We start from the raw sequence: 14,359 nt of genomic DNA, 5'->3' as shown, positions 1-14,359 counted from the left end.
GAAATGAAAAGTTACTTTTTGTATAACATCTATTCCTCTTGGATTTCCTTTAAACAGTCTTGAAGCAAGGAGGTAACAATTGCCTGACATTTCAGTGTATACAGTTTTTTATTACTGATCTGTACTGCTTATGTTCCCTGTAGGTGAGACCCACTATTCACATGACATGCAGCCAGCCAACTGGAAAAGATGATGATTCCTGAGGATGGTGAAGGCTTTTAAAGTGACATCAGGTAACTGCAAGGCAAAGAATCCTGCTTTTCACGTCTTGTGAAAACCAAGCTGGGACTTCCCTGTTGCTTTGTCTGTGAGCACAGCTGGGACCTGTGGGTGTTTCCCACAGTCTTCCCAGTACAAGAAGGATTGGAAGGATTAATGTAATTTCTGTAAAATACTACTGTATCACAATGCTAAGGTGGGTGTTCCATGTGCAGGCTTTATGCTGTGCGGTAAAACCTGTGCATTAGCATCCTCACAGCCTATGAATCTCATCAATCATGTTGCAAAGAACAGTTTTATTCCTCCTGGAACCCCCATCTGTGCTGTTCTTCCTGGGGAGTGAGAAATGAGATCCTTTTTGTATTATCAAAAGGAAGGGAGAATGACAGAGAATTAGAAATAGTGAGAAATAAGAAAAGGAATGTGAGAACCATTCTGAAACGTATAATGATTTACAGCGTTTCCCTATTTGATACACACCGATGTAGAAATGTGCCCTCATCTTCCTGTTCCTTAACGTCTTTGGAGTTTAAAAGAACAGAGAGTTGGTTTGCCATTTGTATTGCTGCAATGAGCAAAATGGATTTACCCTGGAGAGTTACAGCTGGCAATAATCAAACAGCAGTTCTACCAGCCTGAGCAAATCATTAGTTCCAATGAAGGTTTGGCATGCAAGTTTATATCCTTTACTGTCTTTTTGGTTTAGAAACTTGGCTTCCTTTGTGGTGGCTTGAATTGCCACACTTTCTTTTGTTGGTAAAATGGTAGTTTTTCAGTTGAACCAGAATTAAACAGTACTACATTTATGATGAGCCTGGAGTAGCCCCAAGATTGTACTGGTTTTAGAATACAGATAATGCTGCAATCTTATAGATAGATCAGTTTAGATATTATGCAGTCCTTGGTTCTATTAATTTACATACATACATGTTAATTCTTTCTCTAACTTGATGATTTGCAACTAGGGTGCTATGTCTCCCTGAGGTGCCTTAAGATCCTTTCAAGGATGTTGTGGAGTGCCATGCAATGTTAGAACTGCTAGCTGTGCAAACATAATTTGTAAGGATATACCCAGAGATTTCAAATAGGAAGCCACAGTGTTAAAAATATTCTCATCTGCTGTGATCTTTCTGAGTTCTTTGCAACAGAAAAATTGCTCCACTATGTTCTGCAGTAAAAAAAAAAAAAAAAAAAAAAGAGCGAAAAACTAAGAACTAACATTTTCCAAGGGGTGGCTTGAGCCTAAAGAGGTGGAGCATCACTGTTCTAACTGAATAGGATCCTACTGAATATCCAAATCTTGGTGTCCCCACTGCAAAATTCAGATCCAGCAGTCCAGATGGGGCCCAGCTGGATTCAGTTGCTGGTTCTGTTTCTGCAGCATTACCGCACAGTACATTAGGATTCAAACTCTTCTGGTGGACTAAGATAAACTAGGCATGTATACTAGGCTTAGACAATAAAACAAGAATACATATTGGCAAAAGTCAGCTGGATTCAGCAGATAAAATCTCTACAATTTTGGAGCAGTCTGTTGCTTGGAGGCCTGGTATCTTTGGGAGGAATTATAGGTGCATTTGTGTTTTGTTTTGTTTTTTTTGCCCGCTGGCCCATTTTGATATCAGTGCTTCTTGCTTTGTGCCCCAAACGTGACAGGGCTCAGAGGGTGAGCTGTTTTTTTTTAAAACTCCTACTCTGTTTTGCATTGGTGCCTGGATTTTATTTTACTGGGGGGGGGGGGGGATGGAAAGGGAACACCCAGCCCTGCTTTTGTCTGTTTAGGGTGCAGGTTTGGCACTGCTGGGATTTTATTCAGGCAAAGGGGGGCCGAGGAGGCAGGAGCAAGTGGGGGGGCGGTAAGGGGGGAGTCACCCGAATGCGGGTGGTGGGGAACTTGGGCTTGGCCCACCCTCCTGTGACTGAGCTGCCTCTCTCATGCGGGACTCCCATGCACAGCCCGGCCTTTTGTTTGCAGCCAGCTGCCCCGCTCCACCCCAGCCCCTCCCGAGCGCTCCCCTTGCGGGTGGAGGGGGGCCAAGCCCCCGGTGCCGCGCGGCCCGCGCCCCTGAGCAGCCGGCTCTCCCGGGCGGGCGCAGCCCCACCTCGCAGCGCCCGCCGGCTCGCGCGGCGCAGCCAATCAGCGGAGCGGAGGAGCGGCGGGCGCGGGGGGACCCGGGCGGGAAGGCGGGGAGCGGCCCGGGGGCGCACCGCTGCGGGCGTGCATGTGCATGTGGATGTGGCTGGCGAGGAGGGCGCTCCCCGGGCCGGGGAGAGCGGCGGCGGCGGCAGCACCCGCGTCCCTCCCGCCCCCAGCTCCCCCCGCCCTGCCCGGGCGCCCCGTGCACCGTCTCCCCGCCCCGCCGCGCCCCGCCTGCACAAACTTTGATGGAGAATCTCGCACCGCGCTGGAAAGATGCCTGTTATGAAAGGATTACTGGCACCCCAGAACACCTTCCTCGACACCATCGCCACCCGGTTTGACGGCACGCGTAAGTCTCGGGCTCCCCGCGGACGAGATGCCCGGGTCGGGCCCCCAGCCCTCTCGCCAGCAGCAGCAGCCTCCCCAACTGCCCGCCGCGGGGCCGCCCCTAGGACGCGAGCTCCCCGCACGTCCCGGCGCTCCCGGGTCCCTGCAGCCCGGCGGCCGCGGAGGGGCCGCGCGAGGGGCAGGGAAAAGTTGTGCTGCTTTTGTGGCAGGGCTTTCCCCTCTCCTCCCCGCCACCCCCCGGGCTCCCTGCGGGCAGGGGAGAGCCGAGGGAGGCGCAGGCTCCGCGGTTGGCTTTGCGAGTTGTTCCCCACCCCTCTCCTCCTCACTTAAATCTGGCGAACCAGCTTAATTCCTCCAAGTCGGGGGCTGTATGGGCCTGGCAGCTGTGCCGGGGGGAAGCTGCACGCGGCGTGTTCGGCCATTTCATGGAGCCGCGCTGCGATCGCCGCCGCGGCCGCCCGCTTTCAGGACCGCGGACAGATCCCCCCGCCCCCCCGCCGCGGTCCCTCGCAGCCCGGCTGCTCCCGGCTCCGGGGGCTTGCTCTCGCGCAGCAGCTCCTTTGCCAGAGGCTCCTCCAGGTGCGGGAAGTTCCCGTGTAGCTGGAGACTTCTGCCTCTTGGCGAGGAGCTGTCAGTGTTTCCCCAGATGCTTGTCTTCATTGCGGGGAGGGCTGGAAGAGCCGCCTCCTGCCAAACTGGGACTCTTTTAGAAGAGGATCTGGAGAGACTCGGACGGGAAAGAAAATGAACCCGTGCCATGTGAGGGCACACTTGCAGGGCTAGCTATTGAGGGGGGTGTTTTACATACCTTGAATTCTGGATCCAGCAGCCGGGGCTTATCTCGCTATTCCTGTGGGAGGAAGAGAGACGTGAACTCTAAATACTTATCCATAAGTTGTAAAATGCCGGTGGGAATGACACAACGACTCGGATCCGTTGCAGAGATGCATGAAATCACATGGCAGCTATAACTTTTGTTTGAGGCTAGGTTGGTAATATAATTCAAGGCTGTTTGAACTCAGTATTTCACTATAAAGCAACTACGAACAGTGCTTGGGTGCACTTTAAAAGTGCTCCCTCTATCTTTTTAGCAAGTGTATCATACTAATATTCTAAGTGTGTGTCCCCCCCCCCCCCCAGTAATTTATTTGAGAGAAATGCATTTGGACTTAATGTTGCAAGATTGTTGTGGTGGATGCTATCATTTACCAGAAAAATAATTCCCTGCTGCTCTCTCTTTAGAACCTTCCTATAATGGCTTCTAGTTCAAAGCAAAGAACACAGCGTGTGGGGAATCTACGCAAAAACTCTTGGGAAACAGCCATTTATTTTTTCAGGGATCAAATTTAGCAAAGTCCATTACCAATGAAATATAGTTTTTAATAATTTAACACTGCTAATGAATATTTTTTATCTGTATTCTGAATGACACCTCAGATGCTATGGCAAGAAGTTTATTGGGCTGTTGGATCTTATGGCCATGTAACAGATTCTTTCTACAAATAAAAATTCCTTTAATCTACATAATTAAATGTAGTTATTCTATTTGTTACCCATTCTTCACACCTCCAGCAGGACAACATAAACCAAAACACCCAAAGAAATATATCTGGAATTTCAGGTGTGGACAGGGGAGGTTTTTCAAAAACATACCAGTTTTAATAATAATCCTTCTTTTCTTAAGAAAAAGTAACAGGCAGCATCTTCTTGAGGTCTTTATTGGTGTTAATGGAAGTTTCCCTTTAACTAGGACTTCAGGATTTGGCTTGAATATTCAATGAACTGTCATTAGTTACAAGACAAAGGCAAATCTATGTCTTCTTTTAGTTGTTCTCAATATTCAGAAAGGAAAAAAAGTTCAATGGCTACATATTTAGGCCGCCTTATTCAGTGCAGGTTATTACTGTGGAACTATCTTAGAGGAACAGTATCATATAAACACAGCATCTGGTGCTTAATTTACAGAGGACAAGAACAACACATCTTTTTCTGTTATTCTTACGCATTAACTTAAAATATAGGTTAACAACAATTATTAAACTATATCTTTCCTTGAAGAGTATACTATATACCAAAGTCTTAATGTGGTGTAGTTTAAATTTACAAAAATATCTTTAACTTAATGATGGCTTGATAAGTTATTCCTTTTTGGCAAAAATACCCTAAAATTAAATTTTAAAATATTTATTACTACCTTAGATCAGCAAAATATTCTTTGTGTAAGAGAAATAGACTTTTATAAAGTCTAGAGCGAACTCAGAGCCCACAATGTCAAACACGTAAGCGAGTAAGGAATTTTACTTATTGAGGCAGTTCTACTAATATCAATAGGGCTGCTCTAGCAAGTAAAGGTATTCACATGTGCAGTTCTTTCAGGAAAAGGCCCTATTTGTTTTGATCAATTTAATAGTCTTCTCTAGTTGGAGATGGGGATATTTAGCATTAAACATAGGAGAAGTTTCACAAAATCTTTTGACCTTATATGTAATGATAGTCTTCTGTGATACATATTTTGTGAAGGTTTTTATATAGTAATTTGGTCTGTAATTAACAGACCTCATTTTATTTTAAGCCTTTGGGAAGGATATATTATGTTGTCATCAGTGATAGACTAATCCACCAATACATCTTTAATCCAGAGGAGAATTAATTCTAATTCTGGGCAATAGTGCAGAAAAGGATTCGAGATAATATTTGAAAATATGCTTCACTTTGCATAGAACCTTCATGAAAATTGATTCCTATAAATTATTAATAAAAGTCTCCCAGTTTTATTAATTTAACAATTTCTTTCTAAATGCATATCATAATGAAAAGAACTGTGAATATTGATAATTGTAGATACCATGAGTTGTCAAACAATGTTTTTTTGTTTTTGTAGTTATTCAGAAACGTCTCAATAGCAATTATGTTAATATTAACCTCTGCTGCCATTTTCTTTATATCACAGTTTGTATGAAAAACTACTCATCAGCCAAGGGAAATTATGGAAACACAGGCTGCTCCACTCCTTTACTATTGGGAGCACACAGTGCCCCCCAAATCCTTTTTCTCTTTGTCTTCTGGGACAAACTTTCCACATGGGGGAGTAGGAAGAACCACTTAAGAAGTATAGTGGCAGGCATATACCATCTGCATGCCAGAAAACTTTGCTTGCCCTACTAGTAACACAGGGCTGTGCCTAGTGAGCACAGTATAGTGTAGTCGGTTAGAGTGTCAGTGAAATATTTTCTTTCTTATTAAATGCTGATTTATCAAAAGAAAAAAACTTTTTAATGGAAAAAGGTCAGTTTTGATACTTTTTTTGTAAGTGAAAAAATTCACAAATACTTTGAAAGCATCAGTGTTACTTTTCTGCACTTCAAAAAAAGATGTAATTGTTCCTGTTTGAAATTATATATTTTTAAAGAAATTTAAGTTAACTTTGGTATTTTAAACAGAAATTGAAAGCAAAATGTTATGAAATTCTGAAATTTTTTAGCTTTTCAAATTTTCAATTCAGAACCTTTTTACAATTTTCTGAATTTTCATTCAGCTTTCTGAAAGCTCAAAATCTCAATATTATTTGTGAAATTAGTGTTTGATGCACTCAAATTTGATATTAAATATTGGCTTCACTTCCCTGTGTAGCCAACAAAAACTGTTCACCAAGATACAGTAAAGGCCACAAATGCCACTGGTTAAAAACATATGGGACCCATTCTGCTACCAACTGCATAGTAAATGTTATGTCTGTACAGCCTCCATCCAGAGGGTATCACCAGGTAGTATTCGCTTCGGATTTCAATTCGGCCGATTCGGGGGACAGTGATTCGATTCAGTTATTGGAATCGCTGTCCTGAATCAATTCAGCCAAATCTGATTCAGAGATTTAGCTGCTGCCAAATCAGCTGAATCTCCAGATTGGACAGGCCCCATGCCTTGCCCAGTCCCAGCTCCCTGTTGTTTAAAACCCCCCCCCAAAACCCTGAACCCACCAGCTCCTACCAGGTGGGGGTGGTGATCCCCACTGTACCCCACTGTCCCATGCTGAATGCAGGGGGCTCTAATATGAGACCCCATCCCCTGCCCTTCTCACAGCCCCAGCCATCGACTCTTTAAAAAAAAAATTAAAAAGCCCCCACTCATTAGCTATTGCCAGGTAGGGGGACAATCATCACTGCCCCGCACTGCCATGAGCAGTCGGGGGGGGGGCATCCCCCTCCCACTCTCCCAGTCCTGTCAATGGTTGCTCCACCCAGCCCCAGCTCCTGGCTCTTTAAAACAAAATTTTAAAAAAGGCCTGGACTCATTGTCTCCTGCCAAGTAGAGGGTGGGGGGTGGGGAGGGTGATCCCTGCTTCCTCTCACTGCCCCGTGCTGCCATGAGCAGTGGGGATCCATCTCCTGCCCGCTTTCCCAGCCCTGTCAATGGCTGCTCTTCCTGGCCCCAGCTCCTGGCTCTTTAAAGCAAAATTTTAAAAAAGCTCCAGGCTCACCGGCTCCTGCCGGGCAGGGGAGTGATCCCTGATGCCCCCCACTTCCCAGTGCTGTGGGGGGCGCTCTGTCATAAGCCTCCAGAAGCCCCAAGGTTGCTGCAGCATCCAGTGAGTGTGGGGCTTTTTTTTTTTTTAATTGGGAGCTGGGGCTGGGCTGGGAGAGTGGGTGGGGGTCAGGGGGCACTCGGGGGGACTGGAGGAGCAGGCAGGGGATGTGGCCTAGTGGGGGTCCCCCCCATGGTCCCCTCCCCTGCCTCCTGCCCCCTACTTACCAGCATGGAGTCTGGGTCCAGCTCCCTGTGGCGGCAAGCGAGGACTGCCCAAATCTCTAAAGCTTTCTGAATCTTTTCCAAATTGACTCAGAGAGCTTCAAATCAATTCAAAACTTTTTACTGGTCTCCTGATTCGGATTCAGAGATCTGGCTGCTGAATTGGACCGAATCTCCTCTGAATTGAATCGGCACCCAAAGCTTTGCACAGGCCTAGAAAGCAGTACAGCTCATTAAAATTATTACGAAGAAGTCTAAAGTGCCCCTTTAAAGTGCATCTAATATCTGCAGATAATATCTGGAATTACAATATCATAAATTAGCAACCAGAAAGCAAACTCTCCATTTATGGATTAAAGATGGACATTTGTAATTTATCAAGGGAGGGGAGTCGCTCAGCATTTTCATAGTTGCATAGGAATAGTATATTTGAGCCCAGCCGTCTGCTCTGAGAAGATAACTATCTGCACAGCCAAAGAGCCACCGGAGTTGTTACCCCAACACAATCATGGGATATCATTATACCCAACAAATCCCTTTGTATAAGCTATAGTAGCCAGGAGCCTGCTGGAAACTGCATAAGTTGCCAGTATCTTCAAGGAATTGTTTTAATATTTAGGACATAAGGTAGCCATGCTGCCTTTCTCCCCAGCCACACATAGCTGAGACTTGGTGTATGAGTTGCCACGGAAACTCCATATCAGATGAATGAAATGACTCCCATTGTGCAGCGGAGATCTTCAAGGGGCCAAGCAAGCAGCACACAGCTGCCCTACTGCAAAGGAGGATCCTGCCCTTAGTCCACATATTTCTAAAGCATCTCTCAGGGAGTTTTGCTGACAGTAACGATCCCTCATAGTACAGTGAGTGGGTAAATAATGTTGTCGCCATTTAACATATGAGTTGCAGAAGTGTAGTGATTTTTAAACAAAAGCAGTATGGAAAGGGGGAGTTTGGTAAGACTCCTGACTTCCAGCTCTGTACTCTAGCTATTAGTTGACAGAGACATAAAAAGTAGTTTCTGCAGCAAGGGTGGCTGGGGAACAGCAATGGCAGCACTGACCGCCACCATTCTTGTACCCCCTTCATTGTGCCCAGGTCTAGTGCCCTGTTCACCCAACTCTAATTATGCTACTGGCACTTTGTTTAATAGATTATAGTAGAAACTCCAAATCTTAAAGAACAATGAAGCTTTCTTTTGCTTATTATAGTTGTATGGCAGAATAAAAAGGAGTTTAGATTTAAAGATTTAGGACTGTAGATTTAATAGTGCATGACATCAAGTCAAATTTGACTTTAGCACAAGTCCAACTAAGTAAGTTGAATGACTGCAGAGATGGAGTTAGCCCCTTCTTTGCTTTGGAAGCTATGGAGTAGATTGAAAACTTGATTCTACTTATGAATTAAAAATGTATTTTATCCTCCTTTTTGCCATTAATACCTGTAGCAGTTTTGTAAATTTCTCTATTCCATGCACACACAAAGCAGATGTACTTAAGGCATTGCACAAACACAGTAAATAAGTTCAAATATGAGAAAACCCTAATAGTGCCTTCAGTATGTGTCGAAATGTAAATAACCAGTATTTGTATAGAGTTGTGCTGTACATCCAATATTCACTGGAAACTAAGGAGAAGCTTAATGTAGGTGTATCTTTTTTCCAAAGCACTAGTGACCTGCTGGGCCATCAGCCTTCATTAAAAGAAAAAAAAAGGTTGGAGATGGAGATCAAGGGGAAAAGGAACCAAAGTAAAGAACTGTAAATCTCAAAGCTCATTCTAAAACTGCAGACAAGGGGAAACCTTCCGTGACAGAAGGAAGAATTTTGTTTGTGGAGCTTCTCTGTGCTATGGATTGCTGGCTCCTTTAGTGTTCCAGGACCTAATAACAGGATGCAGAGGCTTTAGAACAGCTGTTACTCTTAAAATATTAGACTGTTCAGCATTGAACATGCCACTGAATACTTCTTGAACACTTCTGGTACTTTAATCTAGTCTGTCAATCACTACAGAGAGAGTTAAAACAGAATGCAATGTGGGAAAACTCCCTTCCCTTGTTGACCTAATACCTGGGGCTAGTTTTAAAAAAAATGATATCTGGAAACGAAATGTGCCATCTAAAAGCTAGTGGGCAGTGATTTTCTACAAGCTCTGTATCTTATTTTCAGGGGTAGTATATGGCTGGAGCTAAGGTATCCTTGAATCTCTTTATGAGAATGCCCCTTCCAAGTCTTTCAAGAAGGGTAACTATCCTGGAATATTTAAAAAGCCTCTTCAAAAGTGCTGAAAGGATTTAGCAACAGCTTAAATAATTTTCCATGCATAGTCTTCATCTGAAAACATAAGAGTGATAATAGTTTACAGAAATCCTTTGGGTGTAATGTGAATAGTTGTTAGGGCTGTGCGAGATGGCGCCATTCTGTTTCGCCTTTAGTTTCGACGGTTCGACAGCAGTGTTCCATTTCAAATTTCATTTTGAGTCGAAACAGCTGTTCTGTTTTGTTTGGTCAAAACAGAAAGGCTGTTTCAATGCTGTTTTGACGTTTCATTGGGGATGGGAAGTCATTCCAGCTGGGCTAACTTCCCATCCCCAGTGCTAGATCATGCCAGGGTGGAAGAAAGCTCAGCTGGGCTACTTCCCCATCCACCACACTAGATTGCGCAGGAGGTGGGAGGCAGCCCAGCTGGGTTGCTTTCCCATCCCCTGTGCTAGATTGCATGGGGGATGGGAAAGCAGCCCAACTGAGCTGCCACCCACCCCCGTGCAATCTAGTGCTGGGGATGGGAAAGCAGCCCAGCTGGGCTGCCTTCCACCCGGGCATGATCTAGTGCTGGGGATAAGGAAGCAGCCCAGCTCAGCTGCCTTCCACCCCTGATGTGATCTAGTGCTGGGGATGGGGAAGCGGCCTGGCTGAACTGCTTCCCACCCCCAGCATGATCTAGCGCTGGGGATGGGGATCTAGTGCAGGGGATGGGAAGTCAACCCAGCTGGACTGACTTCCCATCTCCAGCCTATGGTCAAAATATTTCAACTTTTGAAATGTTTCAACTAGCCTTGTTTTGTTTCGAGGCTATTTCGATGGCCTTTATTTTGTTCTAATTTTGCTGTTTTGACCTTGAAATTGGTCAAAACAGTATCAAAATGAAACGGATGGTGAAATTTCGCATAGCCCTAATAGTCATCTCCCTAATGGAAGCTTTATTGCTCCTTTATGGAGACAAACTGAATCTGATAGATAAATATGTATTCCATATAAAGGGGTACATGTAACAGGCAACAAAAGATGCAAGAGGGTTGCCCTTGCATTACAAGTTTTCCAGGTAAATTTCTCTTCCTTGTGATAAGAAGGGATAAAAAAACTTATTCTATAACATTTTTCCTCTCCTAAATAAAATTAAAAGGTAAAAAGAATGTACTAACTGGCATATTATATATTTACTGTATGGACAATATTTTCTGAAAAGTAGAGGTGGAATTTTCAGAAATAGCTCAGGATTGACCCAACTCTTTCCATGCTGATATCAAAAGGTAATTTATTCCCATCCATGTCAATGTTTTTTGAACTAGTTAGAACTAAGTCAGTGTTGATACATTTAAAAAAATCACAAACAAAAGTGTTTAGGATTAACAAATGGATACTAGTTCATGGGTGCATCTATACATGCAATTAGCACATAGCAATAAACTCCGGCACAGTTCATGCTGGAGTTTATTGCTCCCAGGCACAGCGTTTACATGTGCACCAAGGATCTCAGCACACTGAGCCAAGGCGGAGCATCCCTGGCTGGCAGGGGCCCAAGGGTCAGTCAGCCAGCCTGGGGTTGCTCCACCCTGGCTTAACATGCTGTGGAAGGGCTGTCTGTGGCACAAGGGAGATAAAGTGTGGGGCTGGCTGGCGGTGGCTCCTGCACTGTATGTAGTACCTTGTGCCCCAGTCAGCCTGGTCACCGTCTACATAGTGCACATATCTACTCTGCTTGTCCCAGTCAGTACTGTCCTATATTGGATTTAGTTATGATGTTTTACTGTGGAGTTAATTAGTCAGCTTAATTCATTAAGCATTATAACGGGGGGTGCACCTACTCCTGCATTAAAGTGCAGGAGTAGATGCTCCCCCCATTATGTAGTGTGAATCAGGAATTACTCACCTGAGACGTATAGAATTGCCTCATATTCAGACTGGAGTTAGTGAAATCAGCATCTGGATCTAGGAAGTAAGCATTACCTTTCAAATCTTTCAAATATCTGTTAATATAATCATAATAGTACTTAAGCATCATACACAAATAGCTTTTCACAGTTCTGAATGCAAAGCTATGGTCTTTCTAAAAATCTAAAAATTGAAATTGATCAGCAGATTAAGTCTTCCAGAGAATACTGGAATCAACACTGATGTCTCTTTTAGTAGCAAAGCACATTATACTCTGAAATGCAAATGTAAAACACCTCCAATATATTCAGAATGGTTGAAGGAAGAGTGAAAGATAGACTTAATGGAGAAAATAACTTCCTAGTGGCAACAAAATGAAAAAAATCCAATAAAATGTGCTGTCAAGTATATGAATTAATGTGGTGATTGTATAATATATCTTTCATGTATGACATTACTAGAAAAGTTTTGCAGGTTAATCTATGAAGTGATCCTTTGCTGGGCTATTTCTGTCTAAAAGGAAGAAAAATACCAAAGATAAAAGTATAAACCAATGACTTGTTTGCTTTATTTTATAGTGATGTCAACTTACATGCCAGTGCTTAATGTATTGTATTTTTAATTTTTCTTGTAAAACTAATATTGAAAATATATTTTAAAAAAGGAATTTTCAAAATGTTGAAAATTTCTTCTGGTTTTTCAAACAGTTTTCACGTATTAGATCCTACTTATTGTTCAGAAACATTATTTTGTTGTTGTTTTAAGGAAATGTACTTATTAAATAGCACTATACACCTACAAAGTTTTTATCCAAGAATTGAATAAAAACTACTGAAATAAAAACCCTACTGAAGCATAGGGTCCAGCTTTAAAGGTTGGTGACTGTCAGGATTATTATTTAATTTTTTCCTTTAAGATGAATCTGTGTAAATGCAGAGAGTTGTATTAAGCCTCCATGGCGCTGAAACTCATTACTAGTGCATTTTATGTGTATTTTTTTTCTTCTTTGGGTATTTTTTAAAACCTTCTTTATGGTTTGTGTCAAGGTGATCTCTGAAAAAAGGAATTCTGAACTGGGCAGATATCATTTGTTTGATTTTGTTTTTCAGAGACTGAACAGTTCATTAAAATGCACTATATTTTATATAAATTGCTAATACCTTGTCTCACAAGAGAGATGTTTGCAGGGATTGACTCGCTCCATCATATTACATAGGAATGAACACTGGTAGAGAGTAGATTGGGCATATAATACTGGAAGCCTTTAGAGGATCATTTTAGAGGAGAAGCATTTTCTAAACATCATGGAAACTCTTCAGGGAAAGAGCACTTCTTTGCTGGCTACAGGACCTTTAGCAAACCAATGATGACTCTTTGTTCATTTGTAAAAGTTTAAATATTCTATTCCATATTAAAATACAAGACTAATATTGATCATAGTTTTCCTTTTCAAGTCTTGGATTTGTATATACATATTTGACCTACTACCTAATTGTTTGATCTAACAAAATGTGATCTTTCTAACATTATTGCATAGAGCATTTAAGTGTTCTATAAATACTTGGTATTACGGTGATTCTTTAATATCAACTTATTTGTGGCTGTTACCAATACCTAATCATTTTGTATAGTTATTCTCCCTCAAGCCTGTGCATAGGAGAGAATTAGTCTTCAAATTGATTTTGGATTTACCTGTTAAACATTTGGATAAATAAAAGTTCCAAGTGTAAAGTCTAGTCAATAAGTATAAAACTAAGCTTGTAAATTGTATATATAACAGGGCAGAGAAACTGCACAGGATCACTGATAATTCAGAGGAAAATGTACAAGGCCTGATTCTTAGTTAATCTTTTCTAAGGGCAAAAAAGGAGAAGAAGCAAAAGTGACATTTTACCACTTTAACGCTCCCCATATTCTGGGACTGTTTAGGTTCTACAGTAAACTAGAGCACCCTTTTGGGTATTATAATTAGGCTGTGGTTCTCATAGCCGTCTATGTATACAAAGAATTCCAGCTAAACCTTTTCCCTAGCCATTCTTTGAAACACTTCTACATTGGGATAAAAACAGAGTCTATGAAGATTATTTTGGATGTCTTTAGTTTCTTTTTAGGGTAAAGTTACAATTTACAGTTGGACCATGCTAAATCTGTGGTGTGCTAGTGGTGTTACAGTTAGAACTTGCTGTGAGCAGTCACATGTTAAGGGTTAATACAGTTTCTTACACAGCTCCGGGGGCTAGTAAGTAGTTATGCGATTAGGAGCCAAGGTACCTGGGCTCTATCCCTGCTCTTGGGGTAGAGGAGGGCTGGGAGCAGTTTATCCTGGATGGTGAAAGACTGCAAATTACTTGTTTTATCTCTGTGCAGCAGACTGAAGCTACCCCAACATGAGCTAGGTAGCACAGTTCAGATTTAATCCTCACCTAAAGTGGCATATCTTTGAGATGCTCAGAGGGCACTTGGCATGAGTTAACAAGCTTTAACATGCAGATGCATTTAAGTGCCCCTAGTATGGTCAAAGTTTAACATGTAATTTCACATGTTTCCTTGTACTTTGTTCAGATGATTTTATATATCTATATTCAGTTCTTATCCCTTATTCTTTTTGTTCATGTGATTTTTTTTCTCACTTACAATCCAATTACAAACACAAATAACATTTCAACTATTTATTAGAAGCTTTTGCATAAATAAACAGCTATCTATAAATGCAGCTCTTGTAGGTTTGAATAATTCCTGTCATCCACCCTTAAAAT

General features: G+C 42.5%; 1 protein-coding gene across 1 annotated transcript in view; it reads left to right on the top strand.

Annotated features, from left to right (window-relative positions):
* Positions 1-2,579: 2,579 nt before the first annotated feature.
* Positions 2,580-14,359, top strand: part of KCNH8 (potassium voltage-gated channel subfamily H member 8) — a 338,731-nt gene continuing 326,951 nt past the window's right edge. The window contains exon 1 of the mRNA XM_090049221.1: positions 2,580-2,708. Within this exon, the coding sequence (XP_089905347.1) occupies positions 2,633-2,708 (76 nt within the window). The 5' untranslated portion in view covers positions 2,580-2,632. The remainder of the gene's footprint in view (positions 2,709-14,359) is intronic.

This window comes from Crocodylus siamensis, chromosome 5 (assembly GCF_052110815.1).
Source record: "Crocodylus siamensis isolate JL-2025a chromosome 5, ASM5211081v1, whole genome shotgun sequence".
NCBI lineage: Eukaryota > Metazoa > Chordata > Crocodylia > Crocodylidae > Crocodylus > Crocodylus siamensis.
The sequence above is the reverse complement of the archived record's forward strand: the minus strand, read 5'-3'. Positions and strand labels throughout refer to the sequence as shown.